This window comes from Paroedura picta, chromosome 3, assembly GCF_049243985.1.
Source record: "Paroedura picta isolate Pp20150507F chromosome 3, Ppicta_v3.0, whole genome shotgun sequence".
Taxonomy (NCBI): Eukaryota; Metazoa; Chordata; class Lepidosauria; order Squamata; family Gekkonidae; genus Paroedura; species Paroedura picta.
In genome coordinates this window covers 117,331,072-117,356,770 of record NC_135371.1, presented here as the reverse complement: position 1 = coordinate 117,356,770, position 25,699 = coordinate 117,331,072, and the positions used below count along the sequence as shown (strand labels likewise).

The 25,699-nt window shown below is 44.2% G+C and overlaps 2 protein-coding genes and 1 long non-coding RNA gene across 16 annotated transcripts in view; 2 read left to right on the top strand and 1 right to left on the bottom strand.

The window, feature by feature from the left end:
- The window catches only part of MAP2K7 (mitogen-activated protein kinase kinase 7), a 42,062-nt gene extending 32,166 nt beyond the window's left edge, over positions 1–9,896 (top strand). For both annotated transcript variants that reach the window (XM_077327313.1, XM_077327312.1), the window contains 3 exons: positions 617–759; positions 1,108–1,153; positions 1,511–9,896. In XM_077327313.1, the coding sequence (XP_077183428.1) occupies positions 617–759; positions 1,108–1,153; positions 1,511–1,648 (327 nt within the window). In that variant the 3' untranslated portion in view covers positions 1,649–9,896. The remainder of the gene's footprint in view (positions 1–616; positions 760–1,107; positions 1,154–1,510) is intronic.
- Positions 9,833–20,056, bottom strand: LOC143832633 (uncharacterized). 3 transcript variants are annotated; one of them, XR_013229334.1, is made up of 5 exons: positions 18,728–20,056; positions 15,750–16,019; positions 15,312–15,406; positions 13,488–14,536; positions 10,185–12,319 (listed from the first exon to the last, which is right to left on the bottom strand). It is a non-coding gene; the product is annotated as an uncharacterized LOC143832633 (long non-coding RNA). The 3 variants fall into 3 exon arrangements; XR_013229336.1 differs by having other exon boundaries at positions 13,488–13,600; XR_013229335.1 differs by lacking the exons at positions 10,185–12,319; positions 13,488–14,536 and adding an exon at positions 9,833–10,112.
- LOC143832626 (transforming growth factor beta receptor type 3-like) overlaps positions 15,402–25,699 on the top strand; it is a 24,312-nt gene continuing 14,014 nt past the window's right edge. The window contains exons 1-4 of one of the 11 annotated variants that reach the window (XM_077327303.1): positions 15,402–15,531; positions 15,744–15,910; positions 16,613–16,724; positions 23,756–23,928. In XM_077327303.1, coding sequence (XP_077183418.1) covers positions 16,619–16,724; positions 23,756–23,928 — 279 coding nt within the window. In that variant the 5' untranslated portion in view covers positions 15,402–15,531; positions 15,744–15,910; positions 16,613–16,618. Of the gene's footprint in view, positions 15,532–15,743; positions 15,911–16,594; positions 16,725–23,755; positions 23,929–25,699 lie in introns of those variants that run through there. The other 10 variants (XM_077327302.1, XM_077327300.1, XM_077327310.1 and 7 more) reach the window with 10 other exon arrangements.

Here is a 25,699-nt window from a genome sequence, read left to right as displayed (position 1 = left end):
ATAATGTAATGCTATTGGAGCTTTCCCCAATCTGTATTTTCAAGGCAGACCTTCTTGCTTTGCCTCTTTTTGTATTGCCCAGTAGAGAGGGGGGTAGTTGTCCAATATATCTGGATGCAGGTGTTGCTGTTGGATTTAAGTTTTGTTTTGGGAAGAGGATCTCAGTTGACAGAAGTTCAGTGGATTTAGTTTGTCAGAGCCTAAACTACTGATATTAAACCTTGATTCAAACATGTGGTCTAGTAACTTATGTAATCTTACATTGGGGGGTGTACATTTTGAAAGCACTTCTCTAAGAGTTGGTTAGTTTCAGACTAGCATATCCAAGTACATAAGAATTTCCAGTATTGGATATAGTTTTGCCCTTTCCCAGAGCAGCTTAAAGGCGTCCCCCAGTCCTGTTCCTGGGAAGGTACCTTGTTCCTCCCCTTCCCTCCCCTCCCCTCCCCTCGTTGCAACTATTCGCAGAAGCAATCTAGATCCAGGCTAGTTTACTGCAGTGGGGAGAAGCCTTGCCATCACTAAGTGAGGTGCTGCTGCTGAATCTTAACAGATGGTTTTCATTTCTAAAACAAAACTTGTCTCTGCATCTCCCTTTCTTGTGCCCCTCGTGCAGGTTGAGTTGGCGACGGGTCAGTTCCCCTACAAGAACTGTAAAACTGACTTTGAGGTCCTCACCAAGGTGTTGCAAGAAGATCCTCCACTTCTCCCAAACAACATGGGATTTTCCATAGACTTTCAGTCCTTCGTTAAAGACTGGTGAGTGAACTTGTCATGTGAAATGTGCTTCCCCCCCGTTGCCAGCCAGTCCTGTGGTTTCCACAACCCTGGTGATCACTTGTTCAGAAGTTGCTTCCTTTAGGCTGACACACTACACAGTCTGATTGGCACAAGCTGTTAAGGGAAAGGAGGGTTTGGAGCACAGGAGACTGAACCCGTGGCTTCTTGTTTATGACAGGAGAGGGAACTTTTGTCCTGTGAGCTGTCAAGAATTCTAGACCATCTGAGTTCTGTTGTAAGCTGTGGCAGCATGTCACGTTGACAACTCCATAATTCCTCTTACTCCTTTTTCTAAAAAGTATTGACTGTGGTTTTCTGTCTTTGCAGCCTTACTAAAGATCATAGGAAGAGACCAAAGTACAACAAGCTACTTGTGAGTATTAGACAGAACTCTTAATTGTGAACATTAAAAATCTCAGAGAGAAGATTACAGCAGATGCTTCTGCCAAATGTGTGTTCAGAAGTAACGAGGGCTAGCTTCTAACATTTGGCAGGCATTCTGGAGTTAATCTTGCATTATTCTTCCTTACCTGCACCTAGCATCTTATAACCAATCTAGACTAGATATGCTAAATTTTATTTCTATTCCGGGAGCTCCTTCCTACCAATGGCCAGCTCTTCAGTGGATTATCCTTTTGGGTGTAGCTGGCAGTAAATATTTTGTAAGCCCTGTTGCAGATGCAGGGGAGCAGAGATTCCTGATTAGGATATTCTTTCTGTCCTTTTACAGGAACACAACTTCATCAAGCGCTATGAGACACTGGAAGTTGATGTGGCCTCCTGGTTCAAAGACGTCATGGCCAAGACGGAGTCCCCCCGAACGAGCAGCATCCTTAGCCAGCACCACCTGCCGTTCTTCACCAGGTAGCCATGTGGTGCGGCTGTCACGCCAGAGAAGGTCTACTTGGCAGTCGGAGCTCACAAGGAGAGGCAGGAGAGAGCACCAGCCCACAACAGGCACCTCCCCTCACTAGAGCAACTCTTCAGCGGCACAAACTCTTCACTTGGCCTGCTCAGTCACCATTCTCCATCAGTATTGCCCAGAACAAACCAGGGAAGGGGGGGGCTGTCTGGAATGCAGGTGTTTTGTCCCTCTTCCCCCCCCCCCGCCCCCCTCCCATTTGCATCTCAGTGCCAGACAGCCCAAGGATACAGAGCTTTGGGCAGGAGACCCTTTAGGTCTTTGCATCTTCCCACGTTGAGCTGCCTGCTACAAGGAGTTGTCGGTCAAGTGAGTGTGTGCTCCCTGCTTCCCTCTCTGACATGACTGGAGGCTCAAGGCCACATGACAGTGACCATTGCTCCACGCACTGTGAACAGACACAAAACACACAAAAATGGGGAAAAAAGAAAAGAAAAAGATATTTTTTTTACCACTTATTTATTAAGTTTGGACTTCCGGCGCTGCGGGCTGCCTGCTGCATCCCTTCGCCAATCCTTGCATTATTATATGTCTTTTTTGTTTGTGTTTTTGGGGATTGTATTTGCCGAGGGGGAGTAGGGTTGGGAGTAGCTGCTGCTTTAGATTCTGAGCTTAGCTATTGCTGTTGTATTGGTTTCTTTTTTTCCTAGGGTTGGGGGTGGGGTTGAAGCTGTTGCGGGACAGAAAGGGAAGATTTGAGGGTTATTCTCACTCAAGAGTAGCTCAGTTTAAGTGGTTATTTTCCCCCTCTTCCGTTCTTTTTGATCTCAGGGGTTCCTATTTTATTTTGAGCGTGAACAAAGTTTTGTCAATGGCATTTTATTTACCAAAGCGTGTGTTTGGTGCTAGGATAAATGCTTGTTCATTTTCTTCCAGTATTTAAGAAAAGGAAAAGCAAAGCTTAACAAATCATCCTGGCATCAAGAGAGCCATTTTTTTAAAAAAGGAAGATTCATCCCAAATAATCCCTTAGTTCTCTGTGTTAGGGACCTTGTCTAAAGAACAAAAATTAGTTGGTCATATGTTTGCCCCATTGGACCTCCCATGGCCTTCCTGTGCCAGATTCTTAACAGTTGCAGGTAAATGTATTTCAAGTTGAGGAGTAGTCAGAGAATTTGCTGCCTGGATCCTGGAGAAGAATCTGCCCTGCCTGGATTGTTGGACTGTTGTGACCTCTCAGCAATGAAACCTTGAACAGCCCACAGTGCTCAGAAGAACAAGGATAAGAGCTTTCCTGCACCATCCTCTGTTTCATAATAAGGCTATTTTTCTGTTGGCATTTTTTCACAAAGCAGAAAGCAACAGAGGATCTCTTAAATTGATCTCTTAAATTGATTCTATGGGACGTCAGGGGTCTAAATCACCAATATGATTTTTAGGGGCGACCATTGCTACCACATCAGCCTTGGGAACGAGACATAGGCAGATTTTGAGGGAACGAGCCCTGGTTTTTCTCTTGAACTACTCTTCCAATAACAATTGCAGCTTTTTCAGATAGCTCAGAGGCTCACAAAAAAGATCTGTGTGTGAACCTGTTGGTGAGACATATTCCTGCTTTCTCCTGATTGCAAAGGTTTGGGGCAGCATGCCCCAGTCCTCCGGACATTAGGATTAGAGTTGTACCTCCTGAGTGGCACAGGGAGGGCCACATAAAGCAGTACCTGACTCAGATGGTTTGCAGAGCTTTCAAATGTTACACAGAGGGAGCCATATCCAAACACTAGAGGTATATAAATCAGCCTTAAATGAACAGTCTCCCCACTCATTTAAAATTCAAAAAAGGTTGCGTCTGACATCAAAAAATGCTTGGCATGTCCTAAAAAGACATTGAAGAGCCAGGGATATTTCTTTAATACTTCTCTTGAATGTCCTGCAGCAGAACTGATAGAGGAAAGAGCAGCTTTAGTGTAATTCAGGTGTAGACATCTGAGAGGCAAAGCGTATTGAAGGCCAGAAGTTACGTGGGCCAGAAGTAAGACTTTCATGCATGGAAAGATGAACTTACTTGCCATGTGAGAGTGTACATTCAGCAAGGGAAAGTGGTTGGCGCGTGTTGCCTTCTGTTTTTTGTTGTTGTTTAGCAGCTGTTAACAGAAAAAAAAGCCATACAATATGCCAAAGATCTAAGAACAAGGCTTTGCTTCCACAAACTGGAAGCTCTTGGTCCAGGTTCAGGTCTTCACATGCAGTGCAATGTAGAATGGATGTATGGCTGGACTGCCCTCAAGTGCCATGGCAGCATATTTTTCAACAGTTAAATGAAAACTGTTCCTTCCTCCTTGAGGTTATCCAAGGCTGGTAGATTTATGCCAGGAGGGAAACACTGTAGAGTGCATTGGGCAAAGAGATACTGAAGGTGAGAAGTTGGGGGATGATGAAAACAAAGTGCAGCAAGAAGAGGTGGAAATGTTAAGAAGTAGCATGCTGAAGATGGGGGTTTAAATCGTTTTCTTGGAAGTGGAGTAGGATGAGTGAAGCCAGAACAAGTTGCATGGAAAGTGTTTGGTGCAAGACAGAGCATGTGCCAGGAAGGCTTTTGAGAGATGCTTAGCCACCAGCTTAACTTCTTGTAATGTTGCAGAGACCTCAACAAGAAATTTATTTGTGTTCATGCTATACCTGAAATTATGCTAGCTGTGATGTTCCCCTAAAATTTCCAAGGTTTTAAAAGAGCATAGACAATTATGAATTCATGACACTTTGGAAGATCTTAATAGCAATGGGTGCTAACTTTATTTTCTAGGTTGCAGCCCAGCATGGAATGTACTGTATAGGTCAGAATTTAGTCATCTTGAATTTCCACACCTCCCTGTAGTATTGGGCATATTTTACATTACTTCTCTAAAGCTGAAATGTTGTTTTGTGTTCTTTGTGAGCCAAGCTACAAGGAAGTGCAAAGATTGTTTTTTTTAATTATTCATATATAATAGAAAATGTACCTTGTTAGATATCCTTCCTATGGGAATGTATTTGGTTTGGAGATTTCTCGTTTCACTTGTAATGGTGCTGGATTTTTCCTCAGGGGCAGGCTCTCGTTCACCCACTAGTTCTGGAAAGGTGGAAGAATTGCTGTGCTTCCTTTGCAAGGTATCTTGAGGTGTTTATCTGTGTGGGGAAGAAAGGCCTGAGCACGTCTTCCGGAGATTGTTTTGGTAGGGAAGTAAATCACTCTGGGTAGAGAATGTTGGAGAAAGTAAAGAGCAGAAAGGTGTTGAAAAGTGCAGATTGGGTTTCCAGATCCTGCCTTCTAAGCAGCATATGCAAGTAGGGATTGGACCTGGGATGTGTGGTGAAGAAAGTATTGCTGGGATAAAGTGCAGAGTGCGCATGGGGAAAACGGAAGGGCAAGGAGAAGGGGCTAGGGTGGTTACGTGTAGTGATCGTATGAGCAGCAGTCGAATAGCCTGGTCCTAGTTGCTGGAAGTGCCTCCCTTCTGGCTTTGCTGCTTGCGCTTCTTTGTTTACCTCACTATTAAGAAGCACTTCAGATTCAGAACGGATGGCGAAGGGCCAGTGTTATGTGGCTGTTGCTGCTCCTCCAAAATGGCCAGGGGATCTTAATAGTGGAACTAGGAAAGAATCTTCTGTCAAATGAAATGGCTTGATATTTAGAGCATCCCACTCAAAACAGCCAACAACCCAGGGTTATTAGCCACTGCCCTGTTGAATTCATGAGACTCACAAAGCCCACTGATCGCTGCTTGCCGGCCAGGTAGCTGGCAGTACAGGAGTGTTATTAGATCATCTTATCATCTATTGCTAAAAGAAAGCAAACCATGTTCTTCATTCAGTTGGTCTTGCAAATACGGAATCTGCCTACTGAAGAAGCCAGTCTCCCAATCACCTGAATTTCCATTACGTTACTGAGAACAGGAAAGTCAAGGAATATTAGGCCATCTAGTGCTTGCGTATTTTAATATAATGATAGGAGGGATGAAATATCTGCTTGACTATTAAGTGTCTGTTAGATAGAAGATGATGTGGTGGGTTGGTGCCCAGGATAGAGGGGTTTTTTGTAGGGAAATTTCTGCAAATGTTCGCGTACATGGAAGTCCTGGCCTAATCATTTTTATCTTGAAACTGACAGTGCTTGGTTGCATACACAAGAAAGGAGGGTGGCAAAAGTGTTTAAAAAAATTGACACACAAATATCTGTTGTTGGAGTCTCGTGACTTGGTTGTAGCTGGATTTGTTGGGATTTGTTAGGAAGGGTTCTACAGGAGAAATGCTCACGTTCCTGGCAAGAAAATAATCTTGCTTCTGCTATTCTGTTTATTTTGGAATTTGAAGCTTCTGAATACTGCAGACCATTCTAAAAATGTTGCTTTTTCAAAGGGCACAGCTCTTCGTTCCTTTAACATCAAGAGAAAGCAAGAATAACCTAAAGAATAACAGGGAGGTCGTCTCATGTTGAAAAAAGAAAGATGAAAATTTGAAATTGCCATGGTGGGGAGGGTGTTGGGGGGCATTTTGGTAATGGTTCAAAGCTTTTTTTCTAATGTTCAAAAACACGGGATGTCTTTTCAAGGAAAAAAAGTGAAGAAAATGCAGTTTTATTGCATTTTTAGAGTTATTTTTTTAATGTATTAATTTAGAACAAATCTTTGTTTTAATGTTATTTTTAATCTGGGTGGCTAAATGTTTACAATCGCCTGCCTGATATCTGCTCTTAAAAGTGTGTGTGGGAGGGTACTGGGGGGCACATGTGTGCAGCGTGTGGTGCATGCCATTCAAGTGGGGATTTTAAAACAAAACTGTACATAAAAAATCATGCCAAAGGTAAGGCAGAGACTAGCTGGGTAGATGGTTATATTCTAGGCATTAGCATTTCACTATATTATCTATATATCATATATTATAAATTTGCATGTTAAAGTAAATAGAAGTAACTTTTATCTTATATGGAAAGGGAATTTAACTTTGGAGTACTTGTACATTTGGTCACTGTCTCGATTCAGGGTTGCCTGAAACATCTTAAGCTTTAGGAGCTGCTTGATTTTGTTTTTTAGCCCTTTTTTGGGGGGGGGGGGAGTCGCCAGCAAACTTTCATTTTGCCTTCTTTTAAATAAAAAAGGGCATGGTCTATCCAAAGTTTCCTAGAGAGGATTGAAAGCAAAAGCAGCCTAAATAGCAGAAAAAATTGGCTTGAGTTACTGCCCACGTCTGGAACCAACAGCCAATTAGAATCTCTTCAGATGCTGTACCTTCTGTTGCTGGCCTGTCACGTTGAAGTCCACCTTGGATTTTGAAGGCTTTTATTGTGCCACTGACATCCCCTTGGACAATGCTGTACTCTTAGGAGCAGGCATTACGTTTCCAGGTGGCTAGTGGTTTATATTTGCTTGCTAACCACCTTCTCCACTTGTTACTTCCAAGAAATCCAAGCTATACTTGTGCACATTTATTTATTGCCCAGAGGGCTCACTCTCCCTTTTTCTCTCTCTCTCTTTCTGTGTATGTGTCTGTAACTTATTTTTAAAACATTCCCTTAATTATGGGAATGTAGTTTTTCACCAGTCGTATTTAGGTAGGCTTTTGGCTCAAATTGGAGGGACGGAACATAGCAAACATGTGATTTCATTAAAATTTCTTTTCCTCCCCCCCTTTTTTTTTTTGCTGTATTCTAGACAAATAGCAATGCCTGATCCTTGTCAAAGAGATCTGCAGTGAATTTTAGCTTGGGGTGCTTTGCAACTGTGCCCAAGAGGTCTTGGAGCCAGGTGTCTCAGAGTTCAGTGAATCACTTTCCTTGCTGTTCAAGGGATCCAGAAAAGTAGATGATCTGGTTAGGAGTACAAGGTTTCATATTATTTTCCCAAGCCCTCACCTGGGCTCCAGAGCTGGCAGGATCAATGAAATAGGACTGAGGCTGAGAATTGGGAGCATCTGGATGGGCACATGGATCAAATTTTCCTGAAAATGTTTGCTTTAAGAATCATGATTTAAGGTAATATGTTGATAAATGTTCAGTTGCCTTCTGGTTTCAGACTATGGGTTCAGCACCAACACTAGTCATTGTTTTTTTTATTGTAGTTGAATCTCCCTTAAGTTCTCTTTCAAACACCAGAATCACAGGAGTAGATGAAAGTGTATTGCTGTATAAGTGAGAGGAAGATAACCTGCTTGGGGCGGGGAGATGTGACACAGTACTGGACTGTATTCCCAAGAAGGCTTGGAGAACTACTCCTCTGTAGCCTCCATCACATTTGGTGCATTTCACCCCCAAATCACAGAAGTACAATGTTCCAGGCACAACATGGGGGACTGTAAAGGGAGAGGCTGTCTTTACTTTGGGAGCAATTTCTTCCGTTATTTCTGAAAGTCAGTAGTATTTCATGCATTGCTATTCTCACTCTCCTTCCAGAGAGCTTCATGGTGTCATACATTGCTCTCCTTACCTCCATGTTATTCTCACAATACTCCTGTGAGGTAGATTGTGCTGAGACAGAACAAAGTCATGCAGTAAGTTGAGTGGCAGGATAGGGGATGGAACCTGGGTCTTTCATATCCTAGTCAGACACATTATTAGTGATTTCTAGCTGTTATTTTACTCGTAATCTCAGTACAGTAGGGATGGCCAGGTCTCTTAAAATGGTTGGAAAAGATTGACACTCTAGTCAGGCCCAAAGAGAGGCAGGTCAGCTTATTTTTATTCTAAAGCAGTATGTATTTTGCACTGACTCTAGGGCCCTCTGCTCTCCCCATAAGCTGTTGTTCTATGTTGGTGCTAAAAACCAAACAAAAATATGATATCTGTGCCAAAATACTTCAGTGATTTGTTTGGAAGGTTACAGTGGCAGGAAAATCAATATCCCCACACACATACATACATCCCAAGCTAGTTAGGGCCAGCCGACATGGTGCTTTGCTCCCACAGTAAACTGCATTTGTTTGTGTGATAATTCTCTATTCCTCTGTAATGTCTAGTGCAGCAAGGTCTATTGATAATCTTGTTGGAGAGTTCCTTCACCAGCACCAGATGCCCCTGGAATTGGCATGGGAACTACCAAAACAAAAAGGGGAAAATGCCAGGTGATAAGTAATGTTTATTTATTTTACAAAGTCCCTGTGTGTTTTGATGTATAGGCTTTGTCAGGGGAAATCTATAAAAACACAATTTTATGTTTCACATATACCTTTTATAAAGACACCATAGTATATTTATTGCAAAATTATTGTTTTCAATCTGTAATAATTTTACTATGAGGTCTTTCTATTATGTGTAGCAAATATTAATTTTTTAAATGTAGATTCCCCCTGACAAAGCCTACACGGCGAAACGCGCAGGGACTTCGTAGAATAACTCTTACTAGTTATCACCTGGCCTTTCCCCCTTCTTGTCTTGTGATGTAATGCTGGGTGCAGCCTCCTTTTTTCTTTATCCATACCCATGGGAACTTCCTGCAATTCATGGATCCAAGTGGCAATCTGCAGTAAATGTTTTGGAAGGGTAAGGAGAGTTACTACAAGGAAGCTGCCTTCAATATCAATATCAATATCTAGTGAATAATGTGGTTTGTCCATGGAAGGAAATGTTCTCATTTGTCTGTGTTTAATGGATTTCACTTGGAAACCACCTCTAGTTCCAGGCTTGGGATCCATCTCTATATGTATGTTTGGTTGTTCAGCCCATTGATTCCTTTCTTTTACCATGGGCCGAAAAATGTGAAAACAAGCAGATAAAAACTTCCCTTTGAATATTAATTTTACTTAGGACTTTTGGGGATAACTGAAGGATAGTACCTTCTTGACTCTCTTCAAGAATCTGTGCTCAACACTCCTGTTTGGACTGTGGGGCATAAGCAAGTTCATAGGGTCAGTGCAACCACACAGGGCTGTCTTCAGTTCATGCTCCGTTCCTTCCCTTTCCTGTTTGCTAGGGTCCTCCCTCTGGGATTCCATTGCCCTGATTCTCACTGGCCTTATCCCTATTCCGTTTCTTGATATGGTGATCCCCAAAATGTGGATTTTGCTTTTCTAGAGCTTCCCCTACCAGTAGTCCAAACAGCTTTGTCAGAAGTTGTTGTTTACCTCCAGGTGTTGAAGTCAGTTTCAGTGGGACTTTTGGATGTAAAAACACGCCTACAATAGTAATAAAAAGAATACAACATTCTTGATTACTTTTGAAAAGCTTTTTTTTTTAACTGTTTGTAAAACCCTCATAGAAGCTTAAAATAAAACTTCTTTCCCTAAATATCTGTGTTGGTCCTTTGTAAATTTCATGCAGTCGTTCTTTCCAAGCGTGGCTTCAAAACCATTCTAAGCAGTAAAATGCTTTGCACTTGGGATCGACAACAAAGTGTGTGATGGCCGTTTCTCAGAAGATTGTTGAACTGTGTGTCAGGTTATCTCGCCATGCCTTGCATTCATATCCTGTCCCATCGTTTCCCAGAGGCCCCATAGTGGTTTCCTATTAAAAATAATACAATATGCAATCACTTCTAGGGTGAATTATAGTAAAGAATGAAAAACTCTCTCTCCTCCCAGATCTGAAAAAAAATCGATGGCTTAGTAGAACGGACAGGGATGGAGATGTCAGTCAAGTGTCAGTCAAATGCAGGGGCTCTTGAACCCTGGAAATGGGCCAGCTACCCTGTTCTTTAGCATATGTGATGTATACGCTAATGTATGAAACCACATCAGGAGACCTCACCCATTATTCAAAGGTGCATCGTCATTTGGTGGTTTTATTGACTCTTCATATCCAACCTGACAGGAATAGAGTAGAGAGGACCAGGGGAGGAGGAAGAAACAGTATCCTTTCTCTGAAACTGGCAGCGGTGAGCTGCTGAAATGCACCCCCCACCCCCGATTTTTCAGTCATCGTTTCTCATATCCTGCATAATAGAGGGTGCGTATTGGGTTGATCAAATGTCTCCCGCCTTCTGCAGATACTTTGCCCACACTTTCAGTATCGAGTAATATTGGGACTGTGGCAGGTATTCCAGCAACAGTGTTATCAGATGTCAGAAGAACATAAATGTCCCCCACCCCCGTCCTAGCAGCTGATGAGCATTTGGTGCCCTTGAGCAGGGTTTATTTTAAATGCTCTTGAGTAATGGTTTGATCTACTGTGAATGGGCTTGTAATCCCAGCATGTGTGCAGTATGTTCTTGGACTTCATTCTCGCAACTCTGTGCTCCTGTTCTCAGCCTCATAAAAACGCTTGGCTTCCCTTTGCCGAAACTGCCCTTGTTTTAACTCTTGGAGGCTGTGTGGTATGAGTGGGCTTCCTTGTCTGCCTACATGTCTGCCACGCCCTCCTTCATCACTGCTCTGTGCTTGCGTCATTCCACAGCCATTCCTTCTGTGGGGGGTGAGTGGCTGGGGGAGGGCATTTGAATCCTGGTTATTGTCTCTGCATTCAGCAGGGAAGAACTAAACATGTCAGCTCAGTGTCTAGGGCACTGGACTTCAGGGAGGAGGGCCTGAGTTGCAGATTTTTGCTCTCATTAAGTTACCTTGGGAAAGTCACCCTCTCCTCTTCACCTGAACGAGGTGTAATTTGGCTATAATCCTGCTCCAAGGTCTTTAAAGTAAGGTGGTGAAATCAATATAAAATGTGGCCAAACTAGTGAGAGCCAGCTTGGTGTCAGAGTTAAGAGTGGTGCCTCCTAATGTGAAGAACTGGGCTTGATTTCCCCACTGCTCCACGCGAAGCCTGATGCTTGAGACGTCTAGTTTGGCTCTGCCTGGTCTGACTAGCGACAAGCTTTCCGGCTCTTTAGTGTCTCCTGGCCCTTCTGTCCGCTCTGTTGGGTGGAGGAGGCTGGCTGCTGGACCTCTGGCCTCTTGTTTGCCAGCCTTGCTCCTCTTGTACTGAGCTGCAGCCCCTTGGAAAGGAGTCTGTTGGTTGGAAAGAGCAGCGGTGTCTTAAGCATTTTAAGAACATCAGAAGATCCCTGCTGTTTCGGACCGACCAGTGGTCCATCTAGTCCAGCGCCCTGTTTCACATCATCAGAATATTATAATTTTATTTTTATACCCCACCCTTCCCTGGACAGCTCAGGGCAAGGAGCAATAGGCTTTAAAAACAGTCGATACAAGTTTATATAAAAACAAGAGGCGTTTAAAAAATCTAACTTCAATTAAATTTGCATCCTGAGGATGCAACAGTATCAAAGGTTTTCCTTTGTTTGAATGGATTTTTAGGTACGCAGCAGCTCCTGGCTTCTTCAGATGTCCATGGAGTATAATTGCAAATCCAAATCACTTTAAATGAAAATAGGTAAGCAAAAATAACCAAGTAGATACAAAGAGCCCAGAACAGCAGCCCTTAACAGCAGTTTTGACACAGTTTGATTGCACTTTGCCAAAATTTGGCCACATTTTCTATTCTGTTGTAAGCCATGACTACATGTTCTGGCAGGGGCTCATGGGTATTGTAGTCCATGGACATCGGGGGAGCCACAGAGGCTAAGGTCCTCCCCAGATGATGTTTGTCAGCACTGTCATTCAGAGGTTTGCTGCTCCTGATTCTCCGTCTGGCCTTTGTTACAGATAGGTGAGTTATAAAGAGCATTAAAAGCTTTGCATAATACAGTTTTGTTCTCCTTCCGAGTAGTTCCAATTGTCCCGTTTTCAAGTCTGTAAAATTTTATCCAAATTGAACACAGCCTGTTGTTTGGCAACATCGAAAAAAATGCTGTAAAGAGTCACTCTCTAGAGTAGAGATCCCCAACCTGTGGGCTGCGGACCACATGTGGTCCTTCGACTAATTGGAGGTGGGCCCCGAAGGACGCCTTCTCCCCCCCCCCCGGCCCTTTACAACACACTTCGGGTGTCATTGTCTCCCATCACTCCCAGATGGGACTATCTCGTTGCAGAGAAACAAGCTCAGGGTTCCCATTGATTTGTCATTGTCATGAGTTAAAATTTCCATGAAAATAAAATGTTCCTTATGTTCATTGTTGTGGCGTGTCTGTATCTTATTTTGAAGGGATGTTTAAACATTACCATAGTGATCAGAGAGCATTAGGGCAGTGGTTGAGAGTAGAGGAGTAAACGACCCCCCCCCCAACCAGGCCTCAGTAAAAGACGGTGAGTGGTCCCTAGCGTTGAGTGGTCCCCGGTGATAAAAAGGTTGGGGACCACTGCTCTAGAGAATCCCCCCCCCACGTGTGACCCACATCTCCTGTTAACTTAATAGTGTTTTTGGCATTCTAGTTAGCCATTAAGCAGTGGTATACTGTACTGCAGGGGTGGGCAAAACTGTGGCCCTCCATTTGCTGGCTGGGGCTCATGGGAATTGTAGCCCATGGACATCTGGAGGAGCACAGTTTGCCCACCCCTGCTGTACTGCATCAGACTGCTTATCAGTTTCTTCCATTCCCACCAGTGCCCAGGTGTTTATCTTGGCTGCAAGTTCATTCTTTCTTCTCCCAAACAGTCCATGACGAATGCATCTGTGTATCACAACGTTGAGCTGGCCGCCAGAGTCTAGCCCTTACCCATCCATGGGCTAAAAAGGGTCCTTGGGAGTTGGGATGTGTGGAGAGTGGATGGCAGATTTTCCAGGAAAGGGAGGGCCAGTTGCAGGAAAGGGGCAGGCTATGAACTTCTGGGATAAAAGCAAGGCTGGAATACCTGAGAGAGGTTTACCTTACTTGGGACTGAAGAACCCTCCTGTGTTTTCCAGGGAATAGCCACAAAAATGTCATGCCCAGTTAAAAGAAAACAACCCCAAAGCTTCCTTGTTTTTAATACCCCCTCCTCCCTCCAAGAATCTCATGGAGGTGGGTGTGATTCTCCAATCCAAACCACCACCATTTATCCTCATAACAACCTTGTCAAGGTGGCAGCACAACTGGTCCAAAGTCATCCAGCAAACTTCATAGCGGATTTGAACTCGGGTCCCCAAGATCCTGCAGCACTGTGCTTATGCCACACTGTAGAAGTCTAGAGTCAAAGAAATTCAGCACAGGGAATCTAAAATGCACTGCTCAGTCAAGGCTCCTGAATAATGCAATTTTAGTTTACCGAAACAGCAATTCTTGTTAAATTCTTCGTATGTATCCTTAAAGTAAGGTTGTGTGCTTCCGGCCAGTGCCGCAGCACAGGGGGGGAGGGATGGTGCTGGTGGCAATGTGCGACCCAGCGCCAGCATGCAGGTGCAGATCTCTGTGCCTGTGTGCATGTGCTGACTGGCACCGCCCCTTCCCCCACACGCCACAGCACTGGCCACTTTGGGCTCAAAAGGCTGCTTCGGCAGCTGAAGAGCACAACCCAACTTTAAAACGTGTAGGCTCTGAGCAGACACGCTGGTTTCTCTAGGGACCAGAGGCAGGAATCATATCAGCTGGAGGGAGGGGGGATGTAACGTGTACAGCTGAGAGTAGCAGGCACTGCAAAGTCCCCACTTTGTGTAAAACAAAACAAAAAAAGCATCTACCCCTTAGAAAGCTACCAGGACAAACTTATTGGGTGCATAAAAACACTTGGCAGATATTCAAAGGCATCCAGAAACTAAACAGTGGGGATGGAAGGCCATGAAATGCAAGAGGTTTAGTTGTATAAAGTCAGCATGGTGACCATTTGAAACAACATTAACTGCGGATAATACAGCCTTTTGGAATCGCCATGTCTAGGAAATGCCGGAGAGGGACTATTCTTCTTCCTTGGAAAACCTGGTAACGAGTTTGCATAATATGCTTTTCTTCGCCATGTGAGTAGTTCCAATTGTGCTTTCAAATCTTTGTGAGGCAGCTTGGTGTAGTGGTTACGATCTGGCACACTATGTTTTATTCCCCCCTCTTCCACATGCAGCCAGCTGGGTGACCTTGGGCCAGTCAGTTTTCTCAGAGCTCTCTCAGCCCCACCTACCTCACAGGGTGACTGTTGTAGGGAGAGGAAGCAAAAGGTGGTTGTCAGCCACTTTGGGACTCCTTTGGGAAGTAAAAAAATTTTTGACAAGATTCTCGGCCATTATGTGGAACACATCTCACATAATGGCCGAGGCGATGGCTGGTGAGGGCCAGTGCTGATCCTGCTGGCTGCTCTGCTACCACCACCCATCTCCCAAGGCTGTCCCTGCTCTCCTGAGGGCAAGAATGTCTTTGGAAGACGGGCAAGCTGGGCTCAAAGCCGGGCCCCACCAGCTGCTATCTACTGGTGCGCTCCCTGGGCAAGGGCTGCAGATATCACATCTGTGGCCAATTCCATTTCAGAGGGTGCCCCAGTTGATATGTTTCACATCAAAAACCAGGGTACAACAAGTCCAGCTCATATGTCTATTCCTGCTATTGTGTTGCAGACTTCCTTCAAGTCAAACTTGAACAAGGAATGAATGCTGCCTAAGTTTTGTCAGTGGGGCAAAGTACGTTCTTTGGCTTGCCACTGATCCCTTGTGGCCCTTTGACTTTGCCCAAGGAAAGATGAATACAGTATAGTAGTGCAAGGCGCCCCCCCCCCCAAGGCCTCTTAGCTGCCCATTTTAAAATCCATGTGTCTCTACTCAGAACCCCTCCCCTCCCCCTTTCTTTGTCCCCTGACTAATAATCCATGGAAGCTGGTCCAACCACCTGGCATTTCTCTTTCCCAGCCCTACTTCATGGGGGTGGCAGCAGGTCATGCCGACCCAGGATGCAGCAAAGCACGGGGCTCAACATACCTGCCAATGCCTCTCAGGGAGTCTCCTCCTTTGCCTGCGTTAATCATAAATCCTCCCATCTCCTTGGAGACCCAAGTTCATTATCCGGTGGGACACTGTCAAGGTGAGAATCCTGGTTTAGCAGATCAGGGACTAGACAAGTTTGTGGGACTCTTCTTTCTGCCTCTGAGTGCTGAAGCGGCTGCTGGGGGCAGGAAGGGCCCTGAATTTCTGGAGGGAGGTGAGCTCTGTGTGGGACTCCTGCTGCTCTTTTTAAAAGCCTAACACCAAGGGGGGGGGGGCTGAATTCCCTTGGAAATAATAAACAGCTGTCACCTAACCCACACACCCTCTACACCCCGCCCCTCTCTCTTGTAACTTGACTCTCCCATTGGCCTAAGGTTATTTATAACCTTCCATAGACCTGTATAATCTTGATTATTATACTTTAAGCCTTACCAGCCTGGGGATAAGAAGAACTGAATTAGCCGCAATTTCTGATCCAGTGGAATTGGGTGAGACCCGCTGCTTATTCTTTGCATCAGGTGGCCGTTTCCTCTTTTCGTTTTCTGCATGCAGCAGCTGGATCCAACGCTGGCCAGGCAGCTCCCTTGGACAAGGTAAGTGTTTTCCTGGCAGCCTCCCCAAAGTGTGGCGTTTGCAGGCGGGAGTCTGCCCTGCTTGCCCAGGATGGGTGGGGCTAGAAATATTCCTCTCAGCCGTCTAGTTCTGGAGTCACAAAGACAGAAAGTAGCTTTGGATGTTGGAAACGATTTGGCAAATGGTGGTGATAGGGAGTGAAGGTTAAAGGGATTGATTTATTTGAAATAGGCTTAAATTGGGAGGGTATGAAGAAATATGATTGTAAATAGTTTGATGCTTGGTGGTGATAAATCAGGAGAGGCTGATCTGAAATTATGATTAGTCCAGCAGCTAAATGCCCTACTGCACCCCAAAACGCATGTGGCAGAAAGGTTATAGGGGCTTCAGAAAGTAAACAGCCTGGATTAAGGGATTTGGAGTGTGTACATTTAGACTCTGTTTGTGTGTAGAGTAGGCTGTGAACAAAATTCTTGGGATTTTATTCCCAAATCTGGAAAGTGAGATGGAGTCAGTTGGGTTAGACCAAACGGGGATCATGCTAATCCAAGGCTCACAGTTTTAAATTCTCAATTTTTGTACTGCTGCACATGGGAAAACTGTGCCAAAAAGCAAGTGTTTCCAAGGATCTGTGACAACAGCCTTCCCTTCATTTCCCCTTCTCTTTGTCCTTTGCCGTTGGTGATCTGTTTCCCCCCATTCCCATGGTGGACCTAGAGAAGATCTACATGTTTAGATTGGGATTGAAAACCATGCATGGGACCTACTTGCAAATCCGTCACCTATGGAGACAGTGCCTGCTGCTGCTTGGCCTCTGGGGGTGCCCTGGAACAGGTAATGTCTGAACTGCTGAAGACAGTTTGGGGGAGCAGCAATGAACCGCTGGAGTGTGACTGATACAGGCTATTAATTTATCTAGAGGGATCCTATTGAGTTCATGGAGGGGTGGTGTTTGAGGAGAGTAGAAAAAATAGCTGACTCTGTCTTGGTTTGGCATCCTATGTGAATTACTTTCCAGAATCACCTGTATCTCTGACATACTTTCTGGTTCAAAACACAGAGTGACATTGGGCTGTAAACAATTAAGTAGGTCACGTACTAGGAGTGCATGCCAAAGCCATAAAAACCTATTGCTTAAAAACAATTATGTGTGTGTGTGTGTGAGAGAGAGAGAGAGAGAGAGAGATCCCCTATTCTGTGTCATTCACTGATGATACGAGGTCTGTAGACAACTAAATATTTGCAACAAATACTTTGCATACTGGAATGGATCCAAGAACAGGCTTTTGCTGACTTTCTCCTTCCTTCCCCATGACAATTCCCTAAAGCAGTGGTAGGATGTTTTGGAGGTTATGAATTCACAAATTGGAAGCAACTTAATGACACTTAACACATACACAAGCTGATTTTTCTTGCCATGCAAAACAATTGTGGGTTAGGCTTTCTCAACCAGGGTTTCTTGATGGCCCTGGAAGGGTTCCCAAATGGGTGGGAGTTGATTTTTTAATATATATTTTTTAAATTGTTAAACCTTTATTGGGTGATATGACCATCTATGGTCATCTTGATTTACCCACCCTGTCCCAAAATGGGGTGGGAAGGGGAGGAGCTCTGGGTGGGCATGTTCACAGCTATGCTTTCCAACAATACTCTGCATGATTCTGAGGACTTCTGAGGTTTCTCAAAGCATGAAGAGTGTTTCAGGGGTTTCTTAACAGTAAAAAAGTTGAAAAAGGCTGCATCAGATGGTTAAAATGCTTTTAAACAGGAGTTTGGGGGTTAATTTTATTCCATGGAATGCCATTGGTGTTTTTGACTTTCAGGACTGTGACCCCTTTCTTTTCTTGAACAGCTAGATTCGAGCCCAGTAGCACCACTGAGACTGGCAAGGTTTTCAGGGTATCACCTTTCAAACGTCCAAGTTTCCTTCAGGAGACAGGCAGCCTTGACTCTGCAAAGCTCATGTCCTGAAAATCTTGGACTCCCACCTTGCTGTTCTATCACAGGCTGCCCTCCAAAACGTCTTCTATTGAGTTTTCCTTGAGTCATATGGACAATGGGAAAAGGGGGTTGTGAAAAACATGTTCCTTGTGTGTAAATGTTCCATGGTTATTCATAATGCGTGCTGTGACTCTAGGGGGGGGGGAAGAAAAACACACGTGGGAATGCACTGGTGGCCGAGAGCTGGGCAGAAGCAGAGTGTGGCGGCCTCTGGAAGTACATATTTTAAACAGTGGGTTCCAAATCAGATACCTGGAGATCTCCCAGAATTATAACTGATCCCCAGACTACAGAGATCAGCTTCCCTGGAGAAAATGGCTGCTTTGGAGGAGGAGCTCTGTGGCCTTGTTCCCTGGAGAGGACCCTGCCTACCCAGGCTCCACCCCCAAATGCCCGGGAATTGCCTAACCCAGAGCCATTCCATTCCATTCCTTTGCCATGGGCTTTAATAAGGCACATGAGCTTGCTTGGATGCTATCTAGCATTCACATGAGGCTCTGCTTGTGGCACCAAATTTGCCTGCTTTCCCTGCTCTTGCTGCAGGTGCATAGATCACATTTTTAATGCTCCCCACAATTTTTTGTGCCATGCAGCTGTTCCAAACAAGAACAAACCATGTTTGATTTCTGTGCAAAGGCACTCAGCAAAAGGATACATTCCAAGTTGTAAAGTATTGCTTGTGATTATTTCCTTGTCTAGAGATTTTGTTATCACCTCTATCCAACTGTGCTTGGTTTTTTAAAAAATCACCATTTCTAGGAGCAAAAGATGCAAACTTGAGGCACAAGGAGGCAGCTGCTAGGAAAAAGGAAAAGGGGGGGGAGTGCCACACTTACACTGGAATCAGGAAAGTTCTTCGGGTTCTTACGCCCTCTTCAGTTCAAACTGTGCTGAGAGCAATGACCATGCATACCTGTCAAATTGCACTGAAATAGAATTAAGTTGAGGTTATTATTTCCGTTTTTTAAAGTCTGTAATCAGAAATATACTTCACGGTAATTTTTTTGCTTCCCATTTTCTCATTATATTTGTGATAGATAGAGTCCAAAAGCAGATTTCCCCTACGTATACAGTTTAGAGATTTTGCCTTGTATTTAATCATATTAAGGAAATTGTAGTCTGAGGTCTTGTCCCTAAATTAGGATTGTCAGTCTACAGATAGGGCCTCCTCCAGATGACAGGGGTCAGTTGCCCTGGAGGGTGGACTCTGTGGCTTTATACCCTGCAGAGATCTCTCCCATAGGGATCCATCCCCCAGATTTCCAGGAATTTCCCATCTCATCCCACAACAGGCAACCCTACAATTGCTCGCTCTTCAAATGAAAGTTGTTTAAGCCTTTGTTCTTTCTGGTACTCCTTATCAGTGGATCTAGAAATATTACTTGGTATCATGAGCCAAGAGTGGGGAGTACACCACAGTAATTGAAAGCCATTTCCTTGGCAGTACTGCCAGAATCAAAAGCCTATGAGAGTCACACCCAAAAAAAGAGGAGGTATCAGCTGAGGTGTAAGATGGGTGGCTTTGCTCTGTGAAATCTTGGAACCACACTGACAAAACTATTCAGAGATCTGATCTTGATCTGTGCTAGAACTTATTCTGGTATTCATACATTAATTCTGTTCAAGGAGGACATTTTCTGGCATTTGTTCTTGGCTTTCATATTCCTTCAGGTAGAGTTGCCAGATCTCAGGAAATTGGGCCTTGTTTGTGGATCATTTTCTGGGCCTCAGAGTAGCACATTGGTATTTTAGGGCTATCAGCTTGATGAGTTCTTTTAAGATTGCCACACAAGCTTCCTTTTGTAAACTGCAGTTCCATTTATAGCCCATAGTTAATTTTCTGTAATATTTCCATAACATTATTTATTTTGTGTATGTGAATAGCCCATCTTGTCAAAGCTGCATGTCTGTATGTTCATTCACAGATCATTCTTGGTAGTGTTTGTGGAAGTACTACCCCATACAAGAATATAAGAAGGAGGGTCTAATAATCAAACCAAACACAGAGAAAAAGACCTATCCAATAGCAATACAATAAATATATTCATAAAAGAAAGAAAAGTGTCCTTTTTCGTAGTTTTCCTTATCTGTTTGTTCTGTAGGACTTCTGTCAAAACAGCATCCAGGTAATATCCGTTTTCAGTGAGAGTCTTTCCTCAGTGACAAGTCCTGAACATTAAGTAAGAATTATTATTACAATATCAAAAGAAATTATTACAATAAATCCAATAAAGAAAGAAAGCTGAGTCTTCAATATTTTTATCAATTTTATAGGTATCAAGAATTTAAACCTGCAAGTATAATACAAATAGTATATTAATCATTATTAACATTAAGTCTAAAATATATTATTCTGTAGATCCCTATCATACTTTACCTTATATATATATAATAATAATATAATACTGGCCACAGGTTCACATAGGTGTGGGGATACCGGTCTGTACTGACACATTCCCAACTGACTAAATTGCTGCCATAATTTAAACAGACTAAATTATTCCAGGTATGGGTCTTAATAGCAACAAATCTCTTGGGTAATAATCCTGAAGATACTATAAGAAGCATGCCAGTTCTGGTGCTGTATTTAAACCCCGTGGTTGCAGGGTATCCATGGAAAAAATGTAGAAGGATTCCCATTGTAAAAGTTTCTTCTGTACATCAGTCTTCTGGTATCTGTGGGTGGTGACGTGGTCAATGCCGAAGAATCGTAATTCATCCGCTGTGTGCTGAAATTCCACACAGTGGCTGATGATCGAAGCTTCGAGGTTTGAATTTCTTCCTTTAGACTGATGCTCTTGAAATCTAATTCTTATTAATCTAGTGCTAATTCCAAGATAATATTTGTCATAAGGATATACAATACAGTAGACACAATTTTTGTGGAACAATTAATAGAACTGGTTACTTTAATAGTAAAGCCATTGATAGGATGTGTAAGGTCCTTAATTGGTAGTAAATTAGCAAGTACTACCCCAGCCTGTTTTGCCCGCCCCCCCCCCCAGCCCCCCGATTTGGGATACTGAGGACCTGGCAACTTTATGCTCATAACGGACTCTCTCAAAACGAAGAGCATAAGCCTTTATTCTGAGGTAGAAATTCTGCCTTAAAGAATTGGGAGAGCCAGCATGTTAGTTGTTAAAGAGCAATGGACTCTAATCTGGAGAACTGGGTTTGATTCTCTATTCTACCACATACAGTCAGCTGGATGACCTTGGGCCATATACATTTCTCTCAGAGCTCTCTCAGCCTTACCTACCTCACAGGATATCTTTTGTGGGGAAAGGAAGGATAAACAATTTTAAGCCATTTGGGGATTTCTTCAGATAATGAAAAGCGGGGTATAAAAAAACAATTATTTTTCTTCTCTCTCTCTGTTTGGTGTAGTGGTTAGGAGTGCAGACTTCTAATTTGGCGAGCCAGGTTCAATTCTGCACTCTTCCACATGCAGCCAGCTTGGGTGACTTTGGGCTCGCCACAGCACTGATAAAGCTGTTCTGACCGGGCAGTGATATCAGGGGTCTCACAGTCTCACCTACCTCACATGGTGTCTGTTGTGGGGAGAGGAAAGGGAAGGCGACTGTAAGCCGCCTTGAGACTCCTCTGGGTAGAGAAAAGTGGCATATAAGAACCAACTCTTCTTCTTCTTCTTCTCTTCCTCCTCCTCTTCCCTCTCTCTCTCTGAGGTTCCTGATAAATCTTTCCAGTTGCTCTAGTTTATAAAGCTGTCCCATTTGTCTGGGAAGTTCTTTCAACTGGGCTATCTAAGCCGGGGCTCCTCCTGAACATGGTGGCAGTAGCTCACCATACAAGTCAGACTCTGCTCTCTGCAATGGGATGGAGGAGAAAATATAACCTAGTCCATTTGTATCCCATCCTCTATTAAAAATAGTGCAAATCCATAATTAAAACAGGCAATGAATTATACCATTGGAAAAGACAGTCTTCTCTGTGAATCTCTGCTTGGTAACCATTTGCTTCTAGGTGGCAGCCACGATATAGATGGAACAATGTGGCAGCCAGACTATGTTGTTTGGAAACGTTCCCATTTGATTTTGGGCTGGGTTATGGGACCAAAATGGACTTGGTTGTCCTGGTAGGATGACCTGCTCAGGAGATGGATGGGGGGAGTGTAACTCTGTTGATTCTCCTTTTGATGCCATTGATCACAGTCTCCTCCTGCACACCTTTCTGGGCAGAGATAGGGAGGCATCACTTTGCAGTTGTTCTGGGCCCTGCACGGAGGGTAGGTTTCTGAAGGTGGTGCTGGGGGGCTGTGCCCAGCCCTTTGATCTGTGGGATCCCACAAGGCTCCATTTTAATATTTGCATAAAACTTCTGAGTGAAGTAATCTGGATATTTCAGCTGGTTGGCCTCTAATGTGTACTTCCAGATGATCCCCTAAGACCTCCTGGCTATACTAAGAAAAAAGGTTGAGCTTTTTTTAATACCTCATTTTTCATTACTGGCAGGAATCCTAAAGTGGCTTACAAGCACCTTTCCCTTCTTTTCCCCACAGTAAACACCCTGTGAGGTAGGTGGAGCTGAGAGAGCTCTGAGAGAACTATGACTGGCCCAAGGTCACCCAGCATGTGGAGGAATGGGGAATCAAACACAGTTAGTTCTCCAGAGTAGAAACTGCTGCTCTTAACCACTACACCACGCTGGCTCTTTCTATACCAAGCTGTAGCTTTGAAGTACATATAGGCTAATACATTGAAGGTTACACACAACAAGATGGAAGTATTACTAGTGAGCTGAAGATCTGACCAGGATGTAAAATATAACCCATTCTGGGTGGGGTTGCACTCCCCTTAAAGGAGCAGCTCTTGGATGCAGGCCTACTGCTGGATAAACAGGTGGCAGCTGTGATCAGCTCTGACATTAGCCAGCTGTGGCAATTTGTGAGCAGAAAAGATCTGGCCATTTTTGGTGCATGCTCTGGTTACATCTGGATTAAATTACTGCAATGCGTACTATACGGGGCTGCCCTTGATGAGGGTTTGGAAACTTCAACCAGAGCAAAATACACCAGTGCAATGCAGTGTTGGGTCCATATCTCTCCTGTCTTGGCTGTCCTATCCTGGTTCCCAGTCTGCTCTTGGGCACAACTGAAGGACCTTTAAAGCCTCTATATTGTTTGAGACCAGATTACCTGAAGGTCTGCCTACTCCCTTATGAACCTCCCCACTCATGGCAGTAAACTTCCCAAGCCCAGTTCAGGTACCCAGCTTTCTAAGATTAGGTGGGTGGCAATTGGGGAGATGGCCTTCGTAGGCATGGCAGCTCTGGAACTTCCTCTCGAGGTCCAGGAAAACTCCCCCCCACACACACACCTTTGGTTTTGTTATTTCCTCAGTAATCCTTCATTCTTGGCCAATGTTTTAATAGTTTTTTTATGTTTCTGCTTATGTCTTTCAGCTCTGGTTCTAAATATTCTAATGATATCCTGTCGTGGGTTTGAAAGGTTTTTGAAATGTGATTTTATTATGCATGTTTTTAATTTGTTAGCCATCTTGATGGCCCTTAACAGGCCAGAAAGTTTGGGTATAATATTTTTAAAAACAAAGGCAATATTCCCAGACTGTGACCTTGTTCTGTTGCCCTAATTTCACTTCTTCCCTTGTCATTTGGTCTCATCCTTCCTTGCTCTCTTTCACCTTGCCCACTGCCAAATAGTCCATATTCTCTGGAAACCAGAATCTTGCAAGCAAAATGAGCTAAGCAAAGAAGTAGAATGATGTATAACTTTGACTTTGCAAACCTGGCTACTCCGGCACCGTATCTTTATTAGGAAAGGCATGCAATGCAACTTTGGAAAATACTGAAATCAGTGATCAAATTCTGCTCTTCTTTCCCTTCAGCTCTCTTGCATCATCCCAGTTGTCTCCCCATGTCTGCATCCACACCCCATCCTGTGCTGGGCTTCTGGGAACTACCACGAAGGGGCACAGGGTGCACCAGCCAGGAGCATTCTACCACAGGGCAGGAAGTGCACGTCATAAGCCTGCGTGGGGCAGTGCCACCGAATGCCCAGGTAGTGGGATTGCTTTGAGATGTCCGTAGCCCCTTGATTGTGCTTGGTAGAGCCCCTCCCATGCTTGGCTATATGAGGCAGCTGCTTGCTAGAGCTTTGCTGAGGCCCATGCTATCTCATGGTGCACCAAGCAAATGCCACCATTGTTTGGGGTTAAACATCAGAGACATTATGGACAGGTTGTTGGGTGCGAAGACTGTAATAACACTGGCCTTGCATTCCACTTTCAAAGCCCGGGAGAAATCTCCCACTAAATAATGGAAGGTTATGTTAGCCAAGTTAAGAACTGCATCCTACATGCACTTCCATATTAGCCAAAGCTCTGTGTACCCAGAAAGCATTGTTTACCTGCTCAGTGCCCAAAGTTGTGCCTCTTTTCCTGGTGGTGTTTATCTCTGATCCTCTTCCATAGAGGAAGAGGCACCACCTCAGCAAGGACTCTCTGCTTGAGCCTTTGGATGATTTACAATTGCTGAAATCTGATGAAGTAGACAAGATACTCTGAAATGTGCAAGCTACCATGTCCAGTAATTCCCCCTATGGCCAATCCTATCATGCTGGATTGTGTTGGTTGATGGGGTCCCAGGGGTAATAAATGTCTCTCTGAAGAAAGGAGTTGTTCTGGCTGCTCTGAAAGAGGCAGTTGTGAGACCCTTTCCTGAAGAAGGGGCCTCTGAATCCAAATGACTTCAACCACTTCCATCTTGAATGGGAGGTGGCAGCACAGCTTCAGGCACTCTTGCGGGAGAGGGATTATCTAGACCATGTCAGTCTTGGCTTTAGGACAGAAATGGCCGTGGTTGCTTTGTCTAATGCCATTTGCTGGGAGAGCGGTGGGGCAGTATGTCCCTGTTGATTTTCCCGGACCTCAAAGCGGCTTTCAAAACCATCAACTATGGCGTCCTTCTGGAGAGGCTGACTGGGTTGGGAGTAGAGGGCATCATGCTTTGGTGTTTTTGCTCTTATTGCCCAAACAATTCCAGAATGTGGTGCTGGGGGGACTGCTGTTTAGCCCCATGGCATTTATGATCTGGGGCCCCACAGATTCCGTCTTCTCCCTCATGTTATTTAATATCTACACGATACCCCTAAGAAAGATCATCCTGGGATTCTGAGCAAAGAATATGTAGTTGGCACCCAGCTCTGTTTCTCCTTAGCAGCTAAGCCAGGTGGGCCCATGGAAGTCCTGGGAAATGTAATAGGATGGATGTGGGCCAGTAAACTGGGGTTCAGTCCAGACAAACAGTGTTGCTGTTAGTCAATGGAGAAGCCTGTCTTGGAGGGGGTTGTGTTCCCTCTAAAGGAGCAGGTTGATAGTCTGGGGATCCTACTGGATCCTGGCCTACATTTGGAGGCTCCATTCTCTTCTGTGGCACCCTGGGCTTTTTGTCAGCTCCATCTGGTTCATCAACTATGACCATTCCTCAAAAAATGTGATGTGGCCAGTGATCCATGAGGAGATTACACTCAAGTTAGATCATGGTAATGTGGTCTACATCTGGCAAGCTTTGAGAATGTTTTAGAAAGCTCCGTTGGTCCAAAATGTAGTGGACTGGTTACTGTCACAGGTTGGATTTGTTCCACCCCTTTGCTGAAAGATCTGCACTGGTTATCTGTGTGCTTTTGGGCACATTTCAGAATGCTTGTTATTTTTGAGGCCTCCAGTGGCCTGATGCCAGGAACTTGAAGAATGCCTCCTCCCACACAATCCAACCTACCAGTTGAAATCTACACCTCAAGACCTGCTCTCTGTGCACTTCAGAAGCCAGGT